Below are 25961 nucleotides of genomic sequence, written 5' to 3' on the forward strand. Positions count from 1 at the left end.
TTATCGTGGGTTAACATCACGGAGCTATCCGGGCTACATGCTAGCGTTAAACCTTAGCTAGCCGTTTGCCAAGTTCTCCGACGCCCGAGCGAAAATCTCCCGTTTACAACCGTCCCCGGTGTCTTTCTTCATGGAGCCTGATCACCTCAGTTTGACATTAAAGTGTATCTGCATGTCTGAAAATGTCACCGGGCTCAGTGGTTTCACTCCTGCCTGAAGTGTGATGCTCGTGCACATCTGTTATGGCCCCCGGGTTTCGCGCACATCTCCCAGCTGTAACGGTCGGGCGGAGACGGGCTGTGGGGGAGAGGGGCTGCGGGGGAGGGCTGGGTGCTTCGGCTAAGCGGTGGCCCACGTATTAACGTCGGGACAATATTGAGACGAATCTCGCTGTTTGAAAGCACCACAGGTAACTCGTTATGCTGAGCGTACTCAGCTCAGTATTTCTGAGCCAGGGCGACATGACATCCTTTGTATTAATGCTGAGATGTGTGGAGATGACGGCGAAACCCGCTCGTTGTTCCGCGTTACCAACTCAGTATTTTCAACTAGTCACCGCTGTGCGAAATTGAGTCCATGAAAAGGGCCGTTTCTGCTGTAAAGAGTCTAAAATGAACCTACATGTAATACTGATTAACTGTACACAACTCTAACTAGACGCTGAATAGAAACATACCCATTTTGTCCAGTATTAATGGACTTTTATCTTCTTAACATGATTTTGTTCCAGACGTTCCAGACTGATATTTGAGCCCAGGACACACGATTTACCGAAGGTAAGTTAAAATCCAAGAATGAATAGCATCATTTCCATTGACAAGAATGTATCGTGAATTTATGTACAGGGCAGTGTCTTCTTAAGTGAGCAAAATATTATACACTACCTTAATATTTTTAAACAACAATTCAAAACTAAATGGGACAAAACATATGTTTATATTACGAGAGGAGTCAAATGAAAAAAAACTGCTGCTTCTCAAACAATTTTTTGTCATTTGTGTATTGGTTTCAAACAAACTTGACAAATGTCAGCATGTCCCTCAACCTCTATGGAGGATGAAAAATGACGAAAGTAGACGCATAGAAAATAAATAGGGAAATAATTAAATAAATAAATAGGAGATGCATTATTAAATGTCTTAAATTTATTTCCTCATTTATTTATTTCTGTGTCTGCATGCTAATGAGAAAGGCGGTCCTAATCTCAGTCTCATGGAGGATAGGTCACTGTAGTGCGGTGATCAAGCTCTACAGTTCTCATTTTCCTGACTGAGCATCACGTACTGAGATCCAAATGTTGCCGATTCATTTTTCATGATGTTTAAATGCAGTCTCAATCCCAGTAACTCACACTCCTGTGACCAATCCTGAATGAGACTGAGGTTAGGAGTATATGGACACATAAATAAATACATTTAAGACATTTAGTTATTTATCTCGTTTTTAAATACAAATTCTTATTTATTTAATTATTTATTGATACATTTATTTATTCATTTATTTATCCTTAAGTCAGTTTTCGTCTCAATGAGTGCTGGCTTTATTTGATGAGATTCAATTAAATGATTTGTTCAGTGAAGGCCATCTCTTTGTTTTTCCATAGCTGCACTGCATTTGGACGTGTAAAGCTTGCAAGAGGGTGTTTACAAGAAGATCTGAACTCCTCAAGCATTACAAACTGAATCATAGGCACTTCGGACGGAGCCATTCATATCCATGCACTTATTTAAACTGCTCATGCAGCTTCAAGACGTCGAATGCATTATTGAGCCATTTGTCAAGAATTCACCCTCCCCAACAAACTGTCAACAAAGCCATATACACACTTAAATGCCAGATTTGTAGCCATAATCAACTCTACACAGAAAGAGAATATTTTCAACACATCTTTCAACATCTTAAAAACAAGGAGACTATAACATGTGTTTTCCAAAACTGTGAATATAAAACCAACGTCTATGACAACTTCAAAAGTCACAAGTATAGAAAACACTCTGGCACAGGGAATGTGTTAAAACAGGGAATCCATTCTTTTGAACAATCTTGTTCCCGTGTTCCCAGTGATATGTCAGATGGGGAAAGTGTAGAGAGTATTGCCAATTTTGATACTGCTGTTGACAATTTGGATACTGAAGACGTGGAGAAGGATATAGAGCTTAAAATAGCCTCAGTCCTCCTGAAGTTAGAAAATATCTATCTTGTGTCAAATGCAGCTATAGATGAGCTTTTGCAGGAGTTGAACTATTTCATTGGTTCTCTTTCTCTGCCAATTACTCAGACGACTATTAGCAAAGTATTGAAAGATAGTGGCTGCCAGTTTGACCAGTCAGTTGTTGAAAAGCTTGCCAACGCACTCTGTGAGACAAACCCTGTTAAAAAAGCAATAAGTGATAAAGGTCCACTTTCCAGTGCTTGGAGGCGAAAGGCTTACTATAAGAGACACTTTAATGTTGTGGAACCGGCAGAGTATATAATTGACCGAAAGAACAGGAAGTCATTCCAATACATTTCAATTTTAAAGTCTTTGCAACAAATTCTTGAATGCCAGACAATCTTAGATCAGGCTTCCAATTTGAATAGTGTAGAAAAACAGACACAGAGAACTTGTGTTCACATATACAAAACTTTCTTTGATGGTGCCTTGTTCAAAGAACATGAACTGTTGTCCAAGCAGGAAAGCATTTCATTGATACTATACATTGATGATTTTGAAATATGTAATCCTCTTGGTACATCCAAAAGGAAGCACAAAATTTGTGGTTTGTACTGGACTCTAGGTAATTTACCACCAGGCTGTAACTCTTCTTTGTCCTCCATATACTTTGCTGCTTTAATCAAAAGTAATGATCTAAAGTGCTATGGGTATGAGAAAGTGCTAGAATCTCTTATTAATGATCTTGTAATCCTGGAACAGAGTGGTATATTTGTACCAAAGTTGGGCAGAACTCTAAAAGGCTCAGTTCAGTGTGTGGTTGCTGACAATCTTGGTGCACACAGTATCGCTGGGTTTGTTGAAAATTTCACCGGGACATATGTATGTAGATTTTGCACTGCAGAAAGATCAGAGTTCCAGACAAAAGAAGTTCGAAGTGGAGACTTAACTTTGAGAACCAAAGACATTCATGAAGATCATTTAAGAATACTTGAGGAAAATGAATTACCCAATTATTATGGTGTGAAATCAAATTGTGTTTTGTCAAAGCACCTCTCATATTTCAACGTTACAACTGGGTTTCCTCCAGATATTGTACACGATCTTTTCGAAGGAATTGTTCCTTTTGAACTTGCACTTTGTCTCAGTGTTTTGATCAAAAAAAGGTTTTTCACGCTAATAACATTGAATGAAGCAATATCATCCTTCAACTTTAAGTGGGCTGACAAAACCAACCAACATCCTGTAGCTCTCAGCTTTGCATCCAAAAAAAACGTTGGGGGAAATGCCCACGAAAACTGGAGTCTTATCAGATTTTTGCCATTTTTGATTGGACAGAGAGTTCCTTGTGAGGAGCCTGCTTGGCAGATCTTAACAGACCTGAAGGATATTGTTGATCTGGTTGTCAGTCCTGTTCATAGTGAGGACTCTATTGCGTATCTTGATTTTAAGATCTCTGAGCACAGAATCAGATTTCAGGAAGTTTTTTCAGACTGTCAACTTAAACCTAAACACCATTTCTTGGAGCACTATCCATACTTGATCCATCAGTATGGTCCACTAGTTGCCCTATGGACTATGCGTTTTGAAGCAAAGCATAGTTTTTTTAAAAGAGTTGCGAGGAACATCAAATGCTTCAAAAATGTGCTCCTTTCTCTTTCATAGAGACATCAGTATCAGATTGCACATCATTTGCATGCAGGTAGCTTCACCCGATCTCCTTTGGAAGTGACAAATGTTTCAACTGTTCACATAGATGTTCTAAATAACGAAATCTCAAATGCTCTCAGACAGAAGTCATCAAATATAGACACAGTGTGCTTTGCCAAAAGTGTGATATATGATGGACTAAACTACAAGTGTGGGATGATCTTGACACATGGCGCACTGGGAGGACTGCCTGAGTTTAGTGAAATCATCCAAATGGTAATACTGCAGGACAAGCTCATCTTCATTGTGAAGAAGCTCAGTGGATGGTATATGGAACACTATAGAGCTTATGATCTGCAAACATCACCAGGCAAGGAAGTGGAACTTGTTGAGCCACAAGAACTTCTTGATGCATACCCACTGGCAGACTACAAAATCGAAGGAATGCGTCTTGTTTCATTGAAAAGATACATTCATGTTTAAAGGGTGAGGCCTGAATGCAATAAGTTATTTTATTATTTTAAGTTTTTATTTGTTTTAAAGGTTCATTGTGTAAGATTTAGGTATTTTTCCGTTCTCATTGATATAAATCAATGCACATTATCTCATTGATAATAAATCAATGATGTTTTATCCCCAATGGTATAAAGTGGATTAGTGTAAATTTACTTTAGTTCCTCTGCTTTATTAGAACATAGTCAAAAGTCAGAGGGGATGTGCCTCATATACTGAATTTTCTGCTTGTGTTCTCTTCTCAGACTGCCATGGCTGGTTCAACGCCTGCAAGGCTCAAGGTGATTTTGGGGGAGAACAACGTGGAAAAACTGACTCTTTCAGATGGAATCCCAAACTCACTGGATGACCTTCTCAGCAAGATAAAGAATACCTTTGGGCTGGAGGGCAACATCAGAGTACAATACATGGACCAAGATTTTGGCAACGACTTTTTCAACCTGAATTCTACCACTGAGCTTCAGGATTTGGGGACAATCAAGGTGATCCAGCAGCGAACGAATCAACCTTCGATCAGTGCCATTGAGAACACCTCATCCCAATCCCTGTCAATTGAGTCGGATGACAGTTTTTCGGCGGGATCACATGATACAGTGCTCCTCTCGTCCCCTGAGTCTGTGTCATCTCGAAAACAACAGTGGCCAGCAGCCTTCCCACTACCTCGATTTTCCTACGACACAGAGCTGCAACTAGAGAAAGGGAATTCTGAGTACCACGTCAGCCTCAAAATATTGACCCTCACTTCCCGAATGAAGTCTGATATCCTGAATAGACTGGCAGAAGAAATTTTCAAGTACAAAGCTTACCCAGAAGATGCCCATTTCTGTACAGTTGCAGAGGCCTTAATCAAGAAGTGCCCGTGTTTAAAGGAGCCTGGATCATTTAATGGGTGCTATGGTTGGAAACAGAGACTGAAGTACAAAATGGGGAACTTCAGGACTCAGCTAAAATTACAGGGGTGTCCGGAGCTGTCAGTAAATTCCCTGAAATCCAAAGCTACTGCAGATGCTTTCCCGGCTAAAAAAGTGAAGAGGCCAAAACGAGCTGAAGCAAATTTGTTTCCATCCTTTCCCATTGGTGAGACTCTGGAAAGCCTTGAAAAAGAGAGACTTGAACTTCTGAGGCAAGTCGTCATAAGGAATAATGAAAGAGTCATTGCAGACAAAATGGCTCTCACATTTGCCTACAGAAGACAAGAGGTCATAAATAAAGAGCCCAGCCTCAACGATTTTAAAAACAGATGGCCTGCACTCTTCCAACGAAGAGAGGTAATTATGGAACTGAAGTGATCAAAGTTTCTCAGCTTTTGTATTAATTGGTATTCCATAGTTTCCATATTTGTTAAACTTGTTGGTGTATTTATATTTTTGTGGTTGTATGTGCATGCTTCTGTGGCTACTTAGGAAAACCTAAGGTTGTTTACCAGTCCATTTGTGTAAGGATCCATATCTATTGTCATTTGTTTAAGATCAACGCAGAGTTCCAGAGGCTCATGGCTGTTTCTCTGGAGGAGAGGTTCATGGCCAAGCCGGACCTGAACTCCAGTGAGATGATGAGAGTGATCCGTAAGAAAGGAGGAGCAACACGCCAGAGGCTCTCTGGCATCATTCCGACTATGGACCAGGTAGATGTTTATAATCAGAGGAGATCCTTATTTTTCTTAGTAGCTAAGGGGGGTGTCACAGGTTATCTGTATCATTTATAGATTCTTAAACATGGGAAGGCCAATGTTGACCACGTTTTTGATTTACAGGTCATGTTTTCAGCTGAAGAAAAGCTACGTCATTGCACTCACATTTTATAAAAATCTAGAATCACATATGCCTCTGTTAAGCAGATGAAAGGGTTTAGCTGTAAGAGTTAAGACATCTGTTTTGAGAGATTTGGAATGCACTCACATTTTATAAAAATCTAGAATCACATATGCCTCTGTTAAGCAGATGAAAGATTTTAGCTGTAAGAGTTAAGACATCTGTTTTGAGAGATTTGGAAAATTAAAATTAATCAAGATAATTTTTTCCTAGACTGATGATCTTATTAAGGAATATCTTGTAAGTTTTAACACAAATATGCACAACAGTCTAGGGGACATACATATATATCCTACACATGGTGCATTTTTTGTCCTTTCCTAATGCATAGTTACTGTATAACAGTGCAAAGTGCTGCCAATGACGTTTGTTTTTTTGTGTCATGTACCCATTTTTAGGAATCAAGTGCTGATAAGGACCTGGACTAGCTCACATTGGCGGTAGTTGTAATTCGCAAGTTGGGGCAAGGAGGTCAGGAGCCACCGGAGGATATCAGCATCATCATCGAGGGCGTGGAGGTGCTGAGTGGTCTGAATTCAGTTGCCTCTGCTTGTGCCCTGCTACTAGGTTATATCTATGCCATCAACCTAGCTTACCCAAAACAACTGCATTACACATTTGAAGCCCTTCAAAAAATAATCATGCAGCTGGACCATCACAAGATGTCCCAGAAAGTCCATAATCTTTACAGCAAATTGCACATTACCGATGATACTGTGTAAATTGTTTTGCTTTTATTAAAGACGGTTTAGCAGTGGCTCAACAGCTGGACTGAAAAACAGTCTAGTTCAGGACGGGATTTATATGTTTGGTTGCTACCTCAAATCCTGAGAGCGTGAAAGCTTAAAAAAAAGCTTTTTTTATTGCACGAGGTTCCACCAGTGTCTTTAATCGTTTTTCTAATAAGATATTGTCTGCACATCAATCTCTGTTGCAATTTGTCATACAATTTATTCGACACTTTATCACATTCCCTATTAAAGGTAGTTTTATGTGTTTTTCTTTTCTTTTAAGATGCACAGATTTATTTTTATCGCTATAGGCCTGCGATTAAAATGTCCATCAGAAAATGATGTGATGTTGGAGTTGGAAAACGTCATTGTATGAAAAGTTGTCAGTTTGCCTTTTTTTTTGTGTAGTGACTGATAAATACACTTGGACTGGAGTGTTGTACATCATTGTAAAGCTCAATTGTAACCAAATGTTTTTGTTGGTTCAAAACCAAAAATATTGTGACACTTAAATAAAGTTTTAAAAAAGTCACATTTGAGAATGTCTTTTATTCCAGACAACTGAAAATGTATATGGTTTAGAAAGTATTTTAATTGTATTGCACAAACTAAATTTACACACAAAAGGTAACCTTAAAAACTACTTTCTATTAAAGCAACAAATCAGGTTGTAATGGTTCAATATTTTATTTTTAGGTAAAGCAAATAATTGAGTTGGAAAATTGCAAAATTTTAAGTTGAATTCCCTTAAATCTAAGTTGCATATATATGCAAATTTCTGATTTGAATTATCTGAGATTATTAAGTACAACTGACTTAAGGCAATTGGGTTTGTCTAACCTGTTTATTTGATTTGATTCAACTTAATTGAATTGGGTGTTACCAATTGAAGTAATTTAATTAAGTTGGACCAACTGATTTCTTTTTACAGTGTACAGATATATTTTTATAGGTTATAGTTAAGAAATGGGACCATGGAAGCGAGTTTGAAAAGTTGAATGATTTACTCCTTCCAGAAATTTTCTCTCAAAACTAACATCAGACCCAATTGAGAGAAGCAACAGAGAACTAAAGTAAAAAAAACGGAGACAGTCAAAGGTTAAGCTCTGATAGATTTCATAGTGACATTTCTGTGAGGCAGACAAATTGTCCTATGTTTTGATATAAAAATCATGTATGACAACCTCCATTTCTGCTGTTTTTGGTGATTTTTGGGCGAACCGTTTTGCGAATGTCTAAGAAAAGAGATAGTACACCCTTCCTGACCGAGCTGGACAAAATTTGCATTGCATGCATAGGCACACATAATAATAAAATGTAAGAAAAGCAATAATGGAAAAACATTTTACATTACACACTGTAGGTTCTTTATGACAGTGTTGGATCAAAGGACCAAAGAAATTCCATAGGAAGACTCATTACCTAGCCACACCTACTGTTACTTGGAACAAAGGAGGATATTTCTCTATATGCTCAACCCGGTATTTAAGAACCCCCAGGAATAGTGCAACAACACAGTTGATGACGGTAAGGCACCTTGACATTAGTGGCCACCTGCCAATAAGCCGAACAAAGAAATAATACAGTTGTCTATTTTAGAAGAACAAATTTCTACGACAGACAATCATCAAGTTATAACGGCTCTGTAAAGATAGTCTGTGACACAACGACACTGAGTCAATACCCTTAAATGTAGTGATTGATAATTTGCCTTTAAACTTGACTCTGCTGTTTTTTCTAAATTTCAATAACTGTCATATGGTGTTAAATTTACAGATTTGTTTTGCAACAGTCATTACGCCTCAAAAAAAGCTAGACTTTCTTTTGATATTAGGAAGTGTAACATTTTCTTTTTATGTTGAAGGGTTTTCATCAAGCTGCATGCCAATATGCCATTCTTTAAAACAACTCAGCTAACACCACAATACACAAAACTGTTGGATGTTAAGTCACAGAAATGTGGACTGCGGCATACATTTTTCGAGACTAATGGAGATGAATACAACGGAGAGTGGCAAAACAACAAGAAGCATGGTAAGATTCTGTGTTATAAACTTTCACAGACAGGTGAGATATTAGATATTTGGTTGTGGTGCATTACAACTATTGAATACATAACTTTAAAATAGCTTGAATTACAATGCTTTATGGCTTTATTTATATGTATCCTTTCAAGGAATAGGAACTCAGATTTGGAAGAAATCTGGAACATTTTACAATGGAGAGTGGAAATTTGGAAAACGTGACGGATATGGCAGATACTCTGTGTTAGTGCCAAAAACGAAGAACTATGAGCTCAAGTACGCTGGAAAATGGACAAATGGAAAGAAGCATGTATGTATCTTATATGCAGCTAAATATTCACAAAACAACTTAATGTAATTATACACTGTGACATGTTTTACCTTATTTGTTTATCACTTAAGGGATATGGGACATACTTCTATAATAAATCAACAGTTTATGAAGGTGATTGGAGTGAGGACAATCGTAGTGGCAGTGGGAAAATACACTATGAGAATGGAGATATTTACGAAGGAGAGTGGACGAGGGATAAGTGTCATGGACAAGGAATCATTCAACATGGTGAGAGCAATTTGATTTTCCTTCAATTTATTTCAGAAAATTTTAAAAATAATTGATTTTAATTTAGATTTGAACGATTCTGACTTTTTAACTTGTGTGTCAAGTTAACGGAAACAGCTATGAAGGACTCTGGAAAGATGGCAAGAAGAACGGTAATGGAAAGTTCTACTATCTTGACAAAGGCCAAATTTATGAAGGCTTTTGGGTGGATGGAGTGGCAAAATGTGGGACCCTATCCTATGTTGGGAAGGATGACGCACCAATCCCAATAAAGCATCCAATTCCAAAGGTATGATATTATGAGTTATTATGAGTAATTAAGTACTGTAACAGCCGTACATGATTTAATGCAATTCCTAGATTTTTCTTTTATACCTATCATTAATTACAAAACATTTATCCAATGTAATATTGTGGCTTAAAACATGAACATGTCTTTTTTTTCCAAGGTAGAACTGGTGGATATGGAGTTGGTTTTAAGGAAAACCCAGGCCGCCCACCTTGATCAGCGGATTAAAGAAGAAAGAAAAAAGAGAGGAAAGGATTAAAAGCCCATAAGCTTGGAAATAAATGGTGTAATAGTATTCTCCAACTATTTTGAGCAAACCAGACTTCGCAGAATGTCATCAAACTAGCTACCTTGTTAAAGCCCTATGAGATAAATTATGATTTGTGAATATGGGCTATACAAATAAAAGTTGAAAAGATGATCTATTTAGATTTTGATGCCTGGATATCGAGGTCCAAGGTCACGGAGACCTATTTCTAGTTTCGAGCAAAGTGAACTTTATGACAGTTAAACTGTATCAGCAATGTGGCTGATTTATGGCTGGTATATATTGCAGACATTACCAAAACTATCCTATCTTAGTTCATTCTAGATTAAATAGAATAAGTTGAAATGGTAAGAAAAGACACTTAATGTTGCAAAATGCATGTAGCGGAAATACTGGGTGGCCAATCTCAGAAGGTTTTTGGCTTCACTTAAAAGACAGGTCAGGTTTTCACATCAACTGCAGGAATAACAGGTTCTGATTTTAAATGCTTCCTATCTACTGCACAGTGCTGGTTGAAAAATCGGACTATTGTGTATTAAAACGTGGACCCTATTGTTTATAGTTGTGGCTATTGTTTATATCAGTTATGATAATGGCATCACAACTAAGAGGTCCAACTGTTTAAAACAGGTACTAAACATGAATGTGACAATTATTAAATCTCCAAATAGTGCTGCCAAAAAAACATAAACTGCCATCTAGATGTGATGATATGCACTGACCACACACAGCTGTTATGTTTAATGTAGTTATATAATCACAAATGAAAGTGTAAAATGTGTCCTCCGTGTCAAATATGTACTATTAGAGGCATGGTGTAGGGTTGCTAGGGGATCATGCAAAGGTTTGTTGATGAAGAAAAGTAGTTGACATGCTAGTGATCACATTTTATGGTTTACTTTGACACACAAACCACTCCACAATCACTTGAAAATCTTGAATTTTGATGAACATTTAGCAAAAACATACCACTTGCCTTCCTTCGAGTCAAACCTCCTGTTGACATGCCCTGAAGTCTTTAAAAGCTTGTTAACACATTAAGAGGTTAAAAAGACACAACAAAACTGAAAACTGCAAAGGTTAATTACGAAAAACTGCCCATATGGACAAGGTTGATCCAGTTTGAGAGAGTTTGGCCACTGCAAGCCAGACTACAGCAATAACTAAAAAATTAGTGCAGTACTTGTGAACTCTGAGGTGTTTTCTTTCCAAATTCAGGCCCTGTGTGAGCATGCTGTGATGAGTGCCAAAACACACACACACACTAATCAATGTTATCTTCGAACTGGCACTCGAACTGCGCTCAGGGACAGAGAGTGAACTGACCTGAAACGGAAAGCAGAGCTACTATCGACCTAACCAATCAACTATTGAAACTTGGACAGATGAGCTTGTAGGTGATCTCATGACCACTCATACACACCCCAAACTCACTTACTTACACACTACTGACAGACATTTATTGTAAACAAGCTAAAAAACATATATATAGTTCATAAACACAAATGTTAAATACATTGTCATTAGATCTGATTCTCTTGATAAATGAGGGCTGAAATTAAGATCAAATAATACAAATATTGGGAATCATAGATCATTAATTTAATTTGCCTGACATGAAAGGTAAAGATTATCAAATAAAAAACAGGACTGATCTGAGTTGGAAGACACCATGATTTTTTTTTAAAGACCCTACAAGAGGTTATGAAGCAATAATTTTGTAATATTGCTGCCTTTCTTTGTCCTACAGCAGCAAATGAGTAAATCTGAGATTGGCTTTTTCTTCAAACTGTTCTCAATGTTCTTTTTCCGGGATAGATTAACCGCAAAGTAGGAGCAAAAATGTACTACAGTCAGGATGGCAGAGCCTATGTTTTGGGAGAGGGAGAGGAAACAGAAAGCGGGGGAAGCGACCAGCGCAATGTGCTAGGCTAAAGGCTAATCCATACAGACCAGTGATGGATGAGATCATGAGAATTATGATACATTACCTCATCACTATGCATCTTGCAAACAACTGTGTGTAATGTTGCTGCTTAATATTCCAGCTAACTTTAAGACCCATGACTGGCTGGTAAAGTCTCAGGAGGGATGTTCAATTTGCCCAAAAGAGGAGAGGGAGTTATGGTTTCCTGGTACCTGTATGAATGTATTAATAATCAATGGTTATGATAAATCAGTACTAATATTGTAAGGAGATTGTCTTTACTGATAAATGGGTCATTTTTAATGTATCTTCATTTTTATATTAATATGTTGAGTATTTTGATTTTCGAACCCTCGCTTTGGTAATTGGCCCATGAATCTCTCTCAATCTGCATTTGGAGCAGAGAGACAGTGGTCTGGGAAGAGGATGAAAACTGATGCAGTCCTTTTTCATGTTACATCATTACAGTGAAAACAACCAAAAGAGAGCTGCAGTGTTGCACACAGTGTTTTCTCGGTGTGTCCTGGACTAGCCAAAACATGTTTTACCTTAAATTTTGGCTTCACATTTTTTGACAATGGAAACACTACTACTTTTTCCCAGTGAGCCCAAAATCAAAAATAAAAAGGTCCTTGTAGGAGCCCAAGAATGAACTTTTTATATGTCAGGATGTATTGGACTTGTGTGTGTGTGTGTGTGTGTGGTCCAGGGGCGTTTCTAGGATTGAAAGAAAGGGAGGGCTTAAGCCTGAAACATGCTTCTGCGACTGCGTCTGCGTCTTTTCACGCCGCTGTGGCGCAAGACTCGTTTTCATTCATGCTTCCCCAACCGTTGCGCGTCTTAAAAGCAATTCCGCGCCAGAACACTAGGCGGAGTAATGCTTTTTGTCGAGACGACCTTAGAGACGCCTTCTTTCTTCTTCGTCGATTGTTTATTTACATAGCCACTGCGGCTCCTCGTAGCCTTTTTCTGGCGGACAAATCCGCCAGTCAGTGACAGGTTATACAAGTGATCATACTATCGGATCTCTTCTTCCAAGTGCTCTTCTATTTGGTCCATATTCGTTCTTCTAAATCTTCCGTGATTTCTGCCGGTATTATGGGGCATGAAACCGGAAATGCAGCTCCAGAAGGGATGTAGAGCCGACTAATCACAGCCTTGCGGGCTGAGGGAGCTTGCGGAGCTTTGCCGTAAATTTTAGAAAAGGGGGTCGACACCCGTCAGCACGTAAGGAGGGATACATAAGCACGTAAGGGACCCGGAAGGGCTCTTGCGCTTACGGGCCCGTGAAAACGCAGAAGCATGTTTCAGGCTTTAGCCCCTAAGGATGCATAATGTTTGCGCGTGCAAAGAGTGTGATTTTTCTCTGTATTTTTGCTTGCATTCATTCAGTATAAGATAACAGAAGAGACAGAATTTCAGGGTCAATGTGAAATTTGACAACACTAATATGAACTTTTCTCAAATAGAGAGAAATAATTTTCCTGCTTGTAAAGGAAAGACGGATATACTAGTTTTCATATCCGCGTCAGTCCCAAATCCTAATTCTTAAAGGGACCACACACAATGGATGTAGAATGGACCTGCCAGTGTCAACTTCTGAGTTGTTTATTTGTTGTATTATGAGCAGAAGGGAATAAGATACACAATACACAAAAATATATTCAAATTATTTCAAAAATAGAATCCAAAGCACAGGAGATTTTAGAAAATGTAATCATGTTTCCATGGCCATAGACATTAAGGGTTAGGGTTAGATCAGGGGTAGGCAACCTTTACTATCGAAAGAGCCATTTTGCCCCCCCTTCCCCAAAATTAAATCTGTCTGGAGCCGCACAACATATTTGATAACACAGGTTATAAAGTTGTATATATATATAGCTATACAATATATATAAAAACTATAGTTTGTTGCATTTATTAAATAATAGAACGACAGTTAAAAAAACTGTTGACATTTAACTGCTATTTTTACCTGTTACAAAATAGGAAAACACCAAACTCTTATGACTTAGATGAGAACAAAATACATGTGTGGGCCTACTTTGGAATAAATTAAACACAGACCTCAGCTTTTTTTGCTCATCTCCAGCTTGGTACTTTTCAGCAGATGCTGTGTGCTTGCTCTGGAAATAACTTTCAACATTACATTTCTTATTGTTTGCTAATTCCTCGCCACATATCAAGCATACATGTAAGACAGCATCGGTGGCAGTGAAAGCAAATTCATCGGTCCACGCAGAATTAAACTCTATTTTCCTCCCAGACTTTTCTTTTCTGGGATTTATCCATTATTAGTTTACCGAGGCCGGGGGTCGGAACTATAGATTAGCGACCTGCAGGGAATAGCGCTGGGACGTAATAGGTTGTGACGCATATTTTAGTTGCTGAAATATTAAAACAAAACGTGAGAGCAGGTCAGACTGGAGGCCGACACAGAAACTGCAGATCGGTACAAACCACCTGCAGCTTCTGCTCTGATCAAGAAGCTTAGGCGCTGATCTCTGATCAGCTGAGACCAGAGAAACTCGTTGTTTTCACTGTTTCCACTGTTGAGAAGCAGCCGATCAGTCACTGAGAGGCTGCTCCACATGAACAAGCTCCGATCTCACGGTGTCTCTCTGAGCGAGTGAGCGGAGCTCAGGGCGGAGCCCCGGCTCTGTGTGTGTCTCGGCTATCTGGGAGCGCGCACACACACAAACACACACACACACACACACACATTCATCCGCTCCTAGTATTTCATGATGGCCTGATACAATGATTATTTTAAAAAGTGAACGTGAACGTGACGTTCACTCACGTTCATCATATGAGAGAACTGATTCGTTAAGTTCACCATTCGCGAAAAATATGCGCAACATGCACTGCACAGGGAGCCACTGCAGAGGGGCTGAAGAGCCGCATGCGGCTCTGGAGCCGCAGGTTGCCGACCGATGGGTTAGATTATAAAAAACAACATTCTATTGGCACTGATATTATTGTTTTAAAAAACTAGAGATAGATATTAATGCAAAGAATAGAGAGCTGTCGATACTTATTTCTTACATTTCAAATTTTTCAAACTCTTGCTTACTGGAGAAATTCTCTAACAAAATAGCTAGCTAGCTAGCTTAGTGTTAACATAGCTCATTACTATATACCCTTTCATTTGCCTCAAGTAAACCTAAATTTAAGCAGGTAACAATCGTTAACAACTACAGATAGCCCCATTCTGTAACAACCTGTACTTACAATTTCACTCTGTGCATCATTCACTATGAGCTAAACTACTTGGCTTTAATCTTGCTGTCTTGATGAGAGACGTTACTTGGCAGAGTGAGAAAGCCAGCGCACTAGCGATGCAGACTCCCCAAGGTCCTAATGCCCGGTCTTTTATTGTTAAGTATGATGAGAGGCTATTGGATTGAAATTTGCAGCATACAAACCAGAAAAGCACTCACATATGTAGCATGTTAGAGTTATAAATAACTTGTCCATGTGTAAAACAATAGTCTAATTTAAAAAAAAAAAAAAAAAAAATGCCAATACAGTTTTCTTTGTGACGTCCATTTAGAGCGTACAACTTACAGAGTGAGGCCATTTTGGGGTAGTGAGGACATTTTGGTCACTATTAATGAGCTGTTTAAGGGTTAAGATCAGGTTTTAGGGTAAGAGTTAGGTTTAGTTTATAGGATTTAAGGTAAGGGTTAGGGTTGGGTATTTAGTTTTGATGGTTAAGGTTAGGGTAAGGGGCAAGATAATATATTATGCCAATGAGTGTTCTCATTAAGAGTGTGTGTGTGTGTGTGTGTGTGTGTGTCATAAGCAGGTGCAACTGCAGCCAGGCTTGACCAGCTCAGTTGAGCAGATGGCATCATCTGTGGGATCTTTCTCCTTCACACCATCCTCTCTCTCATTTCCCAAATCAAGCCTCTCCCCAAAGTCACGACCAACCTGTTAGTGCAGCTGTGCTACCCTCCCCATCAACCACACGCTAGGATGTCAACTTTACTTTTTTCCTCCTATATTGTCACATCCTGTTGGTTTTCTACGAACAAGGCCTCTCTGATTCACTTCTAGTTTTTCTGTGTAACACATTACAGTTAACTGCCTCTGTGTTTCTCCCTTGGGTAACACATATGATTAATGAGTGATTAATCCTGTTGCTCAAGCATATAAACATGTGTCCCAATTGGATTGTATTCCAACAACTGCGAAGCATTTTTGTGGGAGAGAATAATTTCCTTTGCTCAGCAGCACAGTGAAAAATTCACTTTTTATAGTTTTATGTAACCCATCTCATACCAACGAACCATTTCCCATTATCCAGCCTTCGTCAGGTCAGAGTCCATTTCTGGTTGCCTTATAAACAATTCAAAGATAAGCCAAGTCCACACTGGTTAACAAGCATACAGAAAACATGACCATCAAATATCTGGAGAATATGTTTCTTGCACAGGAGTAGGAGTTGGCGATGGGCACTTGCCCAAAGCTGCAGTTATCATCAGTTTATCAATACCACAATAGGGTGAAGTTTACATGGAATCTTTTGGAAAGTAACGAGACAGGTGAGCCGGGCCTAGGCTAGCTTGTAGACATGTAGTTACTTTTTACTGCTGGGGACAGCTATAAGGGAGTAACGGAATTCAATTTGATACTGAACTTCTCATGCTGGTCTTAATGTTGGCTGGAAAGCAATAACAAAAATATAAATGTTCCCCCTTTAAATTGTCAAATAATATAACTGCCTAAAAAATCCACTGTTCTTAATAGAGAACTGATATAATTTAGGACTGTCAAACGATGAAATGTTTCATCAGATTAATCACAGGTTAGCTGTGAATAATCAGAATTAATCCCCATTTCTAAATGCCCAAAATATCCCCATATCCTTTTTATCTTCCAGAATCCTAACCATACCCCCCCATAAATAATAGAAGGTTGAAATATACATTAACATCTTTTTTTTGTTGATGAAATGGCCAAATGATAGGGTTATTAAGAATGAAAGATTAAATAAAATAAAACTAAAAAATACCAAACCATATTTAAATGTGGCTGTCTTTTTGCTTTCCCCCTTTGAAAATGACTCGAAACATTTGGGATACCTGAATACACAAATTATATAATCTAATGGATTTTAGACATTTTCAGGGACAGACTTGCTCTGCCAAACTCACAGATGGACATCAGTGAGAAAAAGGACTGTCAACACCCTCTGAGATTACTCATGACTCAAAACTCACATTCACATAAGTGATAATGTGTTAGAAAATATGCTTGTCATAGCAACTAGCCAACCTTGGGATGAGAAGCACTTGTGCATTGAGTAAGAAGTGACTCGTGGTATGTGTTTGAGGCTATGAGGCTTGCAGCCAATGGGAATTTGACTGTGAGTTGTGAAGCAGTTGTGTCTGCACTAAGAATGAATACACAGAAAAGTAAAAATCATTTAAAGTAGTGCGTGCTTTGCTTCCACAGCTTAGAGACTAACTGTCTTCTTATGAGAAAAAAATGTAATCCTTGTGAGGATTAAATGTCCCCAAAAAGAAAGAAGGAAGATGAAAATAGTCCAGAGTCAAAACATTTTACGACTTTTCAGGGCTGCTTCAGAGTTAGCTATTGGTTTAGAGCTGTGATTAGGGCAGGATTACGTAGAAATGTCAGAGCTGGTAGTGGTAAAGGTTAGGATTAGATGAAATGGTTTGGGAATGCATACAGCCAATGAAGTTCCTAGCAAGTTTGCATCAGTAGTACCAAAGTGTGTGTTTCTGCCTCCAGTTAATAGCAGTGAGGGCTGAGGGGGGAGTAGGTTTGGAAGAAAGTGCTGCCAGAGGAAGCAGACAGCTCTATCTCAAACACAGACCAATGATCTTGCATGTTTTGGGTGAAATGTTGTGTTGATGGAACAAATTAGTGTTTTTTTTTAAATGTTTTAGCCCTGCCAGTAAGCAACTCAATGTAATGACTTTGTACCATAGTGTTACAGTGGGTTTGTCCCAAGTGATAACTCACCATGACACCACCAATTGGTTTGTAAACCGCGTTTTTGAAAATTAGAGCTTGGGTTTTAACCAGCAAAATCTTGATTTTTTGGGGCCAGATGATACCAAATGGAGGGCCGGAGCTTGAGAAGGAAAATGGGTGGGTCTAAACTCTGAACCTGAAACACACCCACCTACACCAGCAATTGGAAAATGAATAGTGTTTCTTCAATATCATTGGTTTAGTATCTGCTACATGGATGCAGGGTATTGGAAAAATGTTTCTGGGGGAGAAAGACCTCTTCTTTTGGAAATGGAAAGGACATATGGTCACTTTGAAATTACTTGAAAATGACATGCCACCTGGTTAGGAGTATGATTGGAAGTTACCTTCCATGTATAGATGAATAGATGCCTAATATTACATCAGCGAGGGCCATAAGATGGACCAGATGCAGTGGGGATATTTATATATCTATATTTTCTTATCCCGACCAATGTGGTCACTTACAGTAGTTGACGTTCTGAATGAACAACTCCTATGTGAGAAAGTGGTTAGGAGTCTTAAGATGTCTGAGCAACGTCGGAAAACAGCATCCTCAAGCTGCCCATCTCTGGTCTTGTAGAGTTAAAATGCACCAAAACAATGCTGGAGATGACTCTCAGAGTACAGAGACAAATCTATACAACCACCTCGTTGTGTCTCCACATATACCTACTGAATGCCTACTCAAGTGCCTTGCAGCAACAATACAAACAAAGAGAACTGCTTCCAATGCCTTGCCATCAAAAACATCAAGCATTTGTCCTAGAGGGGGAACAGGAACAAAGAGGGTCTCCTCCACTGACCACGAGTGGTCAGATGGAGAAAGCCAGAGACTGGGAGATGTTGGTGGACCTGTGCCAGCAGCTTACAGTCCCATCACATATTGTCACCATTACCACCATAAGACCTGAACTGATACTCTGGTCCAACACACTGCACATTGTCTAGTTAATAGAATTGACAGTACCCTGGTAGGATAATGTTGATGAAGCTATTTAGGGGAAAAGGCTGAAGTATACAACGGCATTTGATGAAGAGCAACGTGGTTGAAGATAAAAAGTTGCCCTTTGAAGGTTGGTCAGGTTGCTCAAAGATTTGGGGATCCACAGACAAGCCCTGCACCAGACCATAAAAGATACATCCAACACTGCAGCCAATGGCTCTGGATTAGACGGACACATCCCAACTGGGCCCCAAGATGCTAGGGACATGCCCCCAGGTCTGATCAACCTGTGGTTGGTATGCTGTAAAAGAGAATGTCTTTTGATTAAAAGGCCATCTTGGGGCCATCTTGGCCATCTTGTCCTATGCTTTAAAATAGGAAAGTGTTTAGTTTAAAAAGGCAAAGAGGTAATGATGTCTGATCTACTTAGTGGGACACATGGCTTTAATAGTACAGACATACAAGACAGTAGTCGGATTTACCTTTAGCGTCAGTGGCCCCTCAAGTTCGACCTGTATCATTGATTACAAGGCCAAAACACTTGATGACGTTAAGCATAAGCACAACTGAAGTTATGTCACTAACATCCGCTGTTGGCCACTAACACCTGCTAGTTGGTAACCTATATTGTGCAGAAGACCCTTGAACGTACAAGGGATGTTATCTTTTCCTATATTCTAAATCAGGGGTGCCCACACTTTATAGGCTTGTGAGCTACTCTTGAAATCACCAGCTCAACAATATCTACCGACCAAATGATGTTGGTATCCACCCCCCCTCCACACCCCCGTAGATCGCACGACTGGACAAGAGGCAGTCACGTGGATGCTCCGACGCACGTAAAAAAAGAGGGGGTAGGTGCGCCGGAGCGTCCATGTGACTGCCTCTTGTCCAGTCGTGTGATCGACCCACACTGCCTTCGCGATCGACCGGTAGATCGCGACCGACATATTGGGCACCCCTGTTCTAAATGAATCCTTATGAAACTGATCTCAAGGCTTTTGCTTTTACATTATCGCTGAGTTATTAATTATTCCAATGTATATACCAAAATAAAGATAATCACACATTTAATAATAATGCATTGCATGGTATTTAATTTTATAATCTGCCAACATGAATTAAGGCTAAATGTGTGTTAAGATATAATAAAAAACCTATTATGCAATTAGACAACTTATTGATACTGAAAATAGAATAAGTATCCCCATCCTTTTAGAGGGATCTACTGAGACGGCAGATCACAGAGACAAGCTTGTGTGTTTTTTTTAGACATCCCACGGCAACAGTGTGTATATTAATCATTTAAAAAAAGATGCTGCATTTTATGATACAGATTTGGACATAGATTACCCAGGCAAGAGTCAGGGCGCCGGGGGTTCTCAGGCCAGCCCTATAGCTCACACAGTGTGTGTGTGTGTGCGTGTAAGACTATCACAGGTATATGGGCTCAGTGCTTTTAACCCATGAATAAAAGAACAGGTGGATGTATCTCTTCACCAGGCACATCTGCTGTTAAAGGAGGCAAAGAGCAGTCGAGGAAAAAAGGAGGGATGCTTTCAGCGTGACCCTCAGGGTGCCAATGACCCAAATGTCAACATTGAGAACATTCAGCAATAAATTATAAGGCAGAAAACAACACAACTGAAATGCACTATTGTGTGTCAAAAACTTGGTATTACACAGTACTGTTGATCTTTCGAGGTATGGATTATTTTCTACTGTGGGATTCAGCTTTAAAAATGCAAACCTGAGTGCATTGCTTTAGCTTTTACGCTATAGAATAGTACATGTGCTCTAAAAGTAGAGGATTCACATATTTCTGAAGGGAACAAGTTGACTTTGTTTCTTTCCATTAAAATCTTTTTATAGGATGTTCAAGTGAGAAGCCATTTTCACAGTGATCCCACAAACAAATAAATAAATAAAAAATACTCACATCAATCAAAACCTGACCTTATCGTTGATAAATGACCTGCTGTGTTTTTCAGAAATGCCCAGCAGCTTTGTTCCTATCCAGACCTTTGTGAGTAAATGATCAACTGACAGTTTGTCTGACAAAAAATGTATCGCAGTCTAGGAGAACCACAAGGCAAAGAAACAGTCTATAGTTGATGATAACAGTTCGAACTAGGTGAACACATTAGCATGTATATGATGATTGATGTAATCTATTGTTAATGTTTTTCAGCAGCCATGTGTCAAATCACAGAAGTCAAGAACAATTTAAATTAAAGCTGGAAACATTGAGGGTTGGTGCAGATGCTCGGCCCTTACTGCAGAAACATGTGATTGTTATGTTGGGATCATGCACATCCAGGTGACAGAGATTGATTCTACCTTCTAAAATGGTAATGCTTTGTAAATTGATGTGAAAGGCTGTGTAACATTTCATCTAGTGACAACAGATAGGGCAGAGACACAGATGCTCCTGAGCAACAGTGAAATTACAGTATCACAAAAGTTTCTTTCAGTGCTGTCTGATACGTAGTATTGTGCATACACATGAACTTGCATAATGAATGCATTGCAAAAGACTGTCAGAAACAGGAATGAATAAGAAAAATAGCTCCATAAAGGGATGGGTAGCCAAACCTTGTATTACATAGGCCAAAGGTAAAAGGCTAATATTGATGAGCTCTTCCTTGTGGACGTAGGGAATCAGTCCAAGAGAGTTTAAAACATGGCCTGATCATGTATAAATGGTGGTGAATTGTACCACAAGAGCTATTTTGTTGAAGTTTGACGATAAGGGGCAACACTGGAATAACTTGATTGAGGTAATATGTAAAAGGCCTAGAGCTTAGCGCTGCTAACAAGTGTTGCTATGTTTCAAATTTGACCATGTACAGGCCCGTTATAAGTATTTTCCATGTGATCATTAAAAAAAGTAACATCCCAAGATTTGACTGGTAAAATCGTAAATAAGAGTGAGTCTTTTTAAGTCTTATAAATGTCCTCAAATGCTATGAATTAAGACACACATCTGAACCTGATCTGAGCCTATAAATATACAGAAGAACTTTCCCACCTGACAGGCTTATGTGTGCGTAGTCACATCGTGGCAACTATTTGGACAATTGTTCTAAGAACTTTAGGAAATTGTATTACTTACTTAAAACAATATTACTTGTTTCTTTAAAAAAAAATAATAAATACATAAAAGTAATGATCAGCAGAGAAATCCATTCCGAGGATAATAATTATTTACAGTTGAGTACACAATAGGTTGCAAGGTTTTGGGCTATGGCTTGGGAGATTGTGAGAGTGGGTCGTCCAGATCATTGGTTCTCAAAGTGGGGGCACGGACACTCTCCAAGGGGGGCGCAATGTCACAGACAAAAAAAAAAAAAGAAGGCCGAAGACCTGTCAATGGTTAGTGAAAGCTCCCTCAGTGGCGAAATGCTAGGGGCTGGACTGACACGAACAAGTCAAATACTGTTTTGTTCCTGATCCACCAATCAAAAGAGGAGTGTTAGAATTTGAACGCGAGTTGCACGTACGCTTCCGAGTATAAAAGTAACTGCAGGCATGGTCATCACTCATCCTCACTGAGACGACATCCTGCAGAGTTTGTGCGATTGCTCTTGTTTCCTCTATAATTCAGATATTCATTGCTTTATAAACGGTCTTTTTAAAGACTCACTCCTTCCTTAGTAATACCTTCCTGCACTTGCAGCAGGCCTATTCGTAGCCTAATCTAAGGAGTAAATTGCTTCAAAGTCTTTTTTAGAAAGCTCATAGCCCCAAGAGCTGGCCTTCTAGCTAGCTAACTTCTTTCAACTGCAGCTAGCCCTTTTCTCCTTAACACCTACTTTTACATCTTCAATCATCCACCGTGTTGCAAAAAATAAAACACCAGCACTTGAATACTATTTTGTGCTGTCCCTGTCTGCATTGTGTACTGTTCGTTTTGTTACGAACCATTGCCTAGTACAGCCTTATTCATTATTCGTGTGCAAGTCGCTCACAGCCACATATAAAAACACACTCACAAGACCACAACCACTAACCCTAACCCAATTTCTGATTCGTAAAAGTCAGGCAACCGATGCGCCAGTTGCGAAGAAGCCAAAGCTTCGCAAATAAGACGAGAGCTATTTGCAGTTTGGTTTCACTGGCATGACTGAGCAACGTCCTCAGTGTGTTTTGTGCGCCAAGGTGCTGGCAAATGACAGCATGAAGCCATGCGAATTAAAAAGGCACCTCGACACCAAACACCCAGACTTGAAAGAAAACCCTGTGGACTTCTTTAAAAGGTAAACGTGATGGCCTCCAGCAACAACAATCCACCATCTCCAAGCATAGCACTGTCTCCAAGCTATCTATCTATCTATCTATTGTGGTGGTAATGGGGGGCGGCACGGGGGGGGAAACCACCCCTAACCAGCTTTGGGGGGGCCCAGCTTGCAAAAGTTTGAGAACCCCTGGTCCAGTTGGTTGTTGATTTGATTCCCAGGCTCCTCCAGTCCACATACTGAGGGATCCTTGGCAAGACATTGAACCCTAAACTGCCCTAAGCGCAAGTGTATGTAAGTATGATAAAGGTGACTTGTACTTTAAAGTGCTTTTAGTGCTCTATAAGACTAGAAAAATGTCGATACATTCCAATTACCACTTTCACTTCAACAGTAAAATAAGACTTTTTATTTTTGGTATTATATACAAGTCAAATGATAAATCTTTATGCCTTGATACTTTTTATGTTTTCAATTTTTTTATGATTAAATTATATTGATGGTGAAATGCTGTATACTGTGATATTTTCTCATACGAAATAACTTAAAAATCTCAAATATATATGTATATATATATTTATTTATAAACCCCAAAAACATGCAAGATGAAGAGAAAAGTATAGTTTAACAAAAGTTTGATTTCAGATATTTCCTATAAAGAGAGTCTTCAGGATACCTCAGCTGCAGCAGCAGAGCCTCATTCATACTGAGATTTTTAATGATTTTTGGGGCATAAGAACATAAGAGGGAACCGTCAGTTTCAGTGGATCTGTAACAGCAGCTTAGACTGTATTCCTCTCCAGAGCATGACTGGCAGCCGTGGTTCTGCGGGATGCTGAGGTCTAGATGAAGGCTTTGTATCTCCGTAGGTTTTAAATTCAACCTACATCCTCCCTCAAAACCGTTGGACCATAAATCTCTCGGTGCGAGAATAGTGCACACCCCATGACAGGAATCAATCAATCAATTCCCTCTCGACCAGGCAGCGGAGCGGAGCAGTGTTGATACACCGAAAGCCGCGGCCCAGACTGGAAGCAATCGCAATGAAAAAACACCCAGACATTATTTGTATCCCACAATACTCAGCTCTCTCGCCGATTTCAGGAAGACAAACACACTGACTTGACAGCATGACAGTCGCAGCTATCAACGTCGCCCTAAGCAGCGTGCGGTGTGGATTATCACACACAGACGCAGTTTGTCGAATGCTTCAACAGACCTACTTGAGTAGGATTCCCGCATCAAAGGCAGTTAGATGAGAGAGCAGAGCGGTGGCTTAGCATAAGCTTTGAGGCAAATGGGAACTGAAATATTAACCTTTTAAAAGCCTTGCCTGCAGACACACTAGATTGTGCCAGTCTGCACTGAGCAAGTTTGACAAGGCAAAGTGTCAGGGTGAGTTTGTGTGTTGGTTTAACTCAGTCAGACTGAAAATCCAAATTGCCACTCTAATCCCAGACAACCATATCAAATCTCTCTTTTGATCACAATCCATTATTTTGGACGTGAAGCAAAAATGAACAACATTTTCCATGTCCTTTCCAAGTACCTGTAGAATCGGTCATTAAATATAGATCCATCTTGAAGAAATAGAAAATTCTTTTTCTACAAGAATTTGAATAAGAGATTCTCCTTTTTCGACCATGGCTCATGATGTCAGGGACCCTGACATCAAACCAGGGGACTGTCTGTATGTAATTATATTGGCCATTATTAACTTTGAGATATGTCATTATCAGTGGTGCCTATAATGTGCACCGAGATATCTGGTGTGGACAGAGCCAAGAGCTGTACATGACTCTGTGAAGTATATTATTGTTGTTGTTTCAATGTACTTGAGAGCTAACTAATATGTGTAGTCAGTTGGTGAGTAATAGGTAGGGTGTCTTGAGGTGTGAAAATGAACAGGCATTAGAAAAAGAAAAAAAAAATCGACCAAAGGCTGTAAAGACCAAGTAACCGAAAGAATAAAGAAAACATGTGCCTAGACAAGCTTGGATTCATTTCTCCACATACCATCCAGATGTATGATGTTTGGCCTATTTATTTATCTATGTTTTAAGCCCACAATTAAAACTTGTAACCTGGGATGCTTTGATATATTAGCTTTGAGAAGGATAAAAACACCTGATTTAGTTAAGTTTAAACTACACACACACAAACCTACTCAAAGTAGCACCAGTGCAATCCTGCTGGCATCCTACAGCAGATAATCCTGGATACTGAGGCGAGCCACACACAGAAGAGCAAACACAGCACAAACACAACAATTGAAACTCTGCCGAAAAAGCCCCACTGTGTCACAAAGGTCTAAGCAGACCTGTTAAAGGAAATACCACTAGCAGTGAGACGGCTCTGCTTCAGGCATCCTCTTTTGATGTCAACACCATGCAGGGCGGCAGAGCGGCATCAGGGGAGGCACGAAGCACCAACCCACAACAGCTCCCACCCTTCACCACACACACACACCTTTGACTATTTCTCTGGAACGCTGTCGTCTCCTTAAGATGTTATTGCGGAAGCCCCAGACCGTATGTCAGCGTGTGAGAGAGGCCGAGATGCTGCAGCTCTCACTTGCAGCTCTAATGAGTGCAGGGACTATTTGAGATAGCGGCTTGTGCTCCGCCTAAACTCCTCCAGCCGCGGCACACACAAACAAGGATAAACACACACAAGCACACACACACAGCCAAATACACTGCAAAGAGATGTGAGAAAAAGACCCTGTACAACTGCTGACTTTTACAATGCATTTAGCCATGTAACTACGAACAGTTTGTGAATCATAATTATTGCCATCATTTTTCCAGGCACGCGACACATTTCAAATTGATTTTCAAC

The 25961-nt window shown here is 39.5% G+C and overlaps 2 protein-coding genes across 5 annotated transcripts in view; one reads left to right on the plus strand and one right to left on the minus strand.

Moving 5' to 3' along the window:
- LOC133975615 (seizure 6-like protein) overlaps positions 1-25961 on the minus strand; it is a 76390-nt gene that overhangs the window by 40101 nt on the left and 10328 nt on the right. The window lies entirely within an intron of this gene.
- On the plus strand, positions 8747-10049 carry LOC133975552 (MORN repeat-containing protein 3-like). Its single transcript, XM_062413531.1, has 5 exons — positions 8747-8891; positions 9034-9191; positions 9284-9443; positions 9548-9732; positions 9893-10049. The coding sequence occupies exons 1-5, from the start codon at positions 8747-8749 to the stop codon at positions 9989-9991; spliced, it is 747 nt and encodes a 248-aa protein (XP_062269515.1). The 3' UTR covers positions 9992-10049.

Source organism: Platichthys flesus, chromosome 19, assembly GCF_949316205.1.
Source record: "Platichthys flesus chromosome 19, fPlaFle2.1, whole genome shotgun sequence".
Lineage (NCBI taxonomy): Eukaryota > Metazoa > Chordata > Actinopteri > Pleuronectiformes > Pleuronectidae > Platichthys > Platichthys flesus.

Excerpts from the sequence above, each read along its gene's own strand:
- LOC133975552 (XM_062413531.1), top strand. The coding sequence starts at position 8,747 with ATGCCATTCTTTAAAACAACTCAGCTAACACCACAATACACAAAACTG. Across the intron at positions 9,444-9,547 it reads ACAAGGAATCATTCAACATG|TTAACGGAAACAGCTATGAA; the intron begins GTGAGAGCAATT and ends TTGTGTGTCAAG. Across the intron at positions 9,733-9,892 it reads TAAAGCATCCAATTCCAAAG|GTAGAACTGGTGGATATGGA; the intron begins GTATGATATTAT and ends TTTTTTTCCAAG.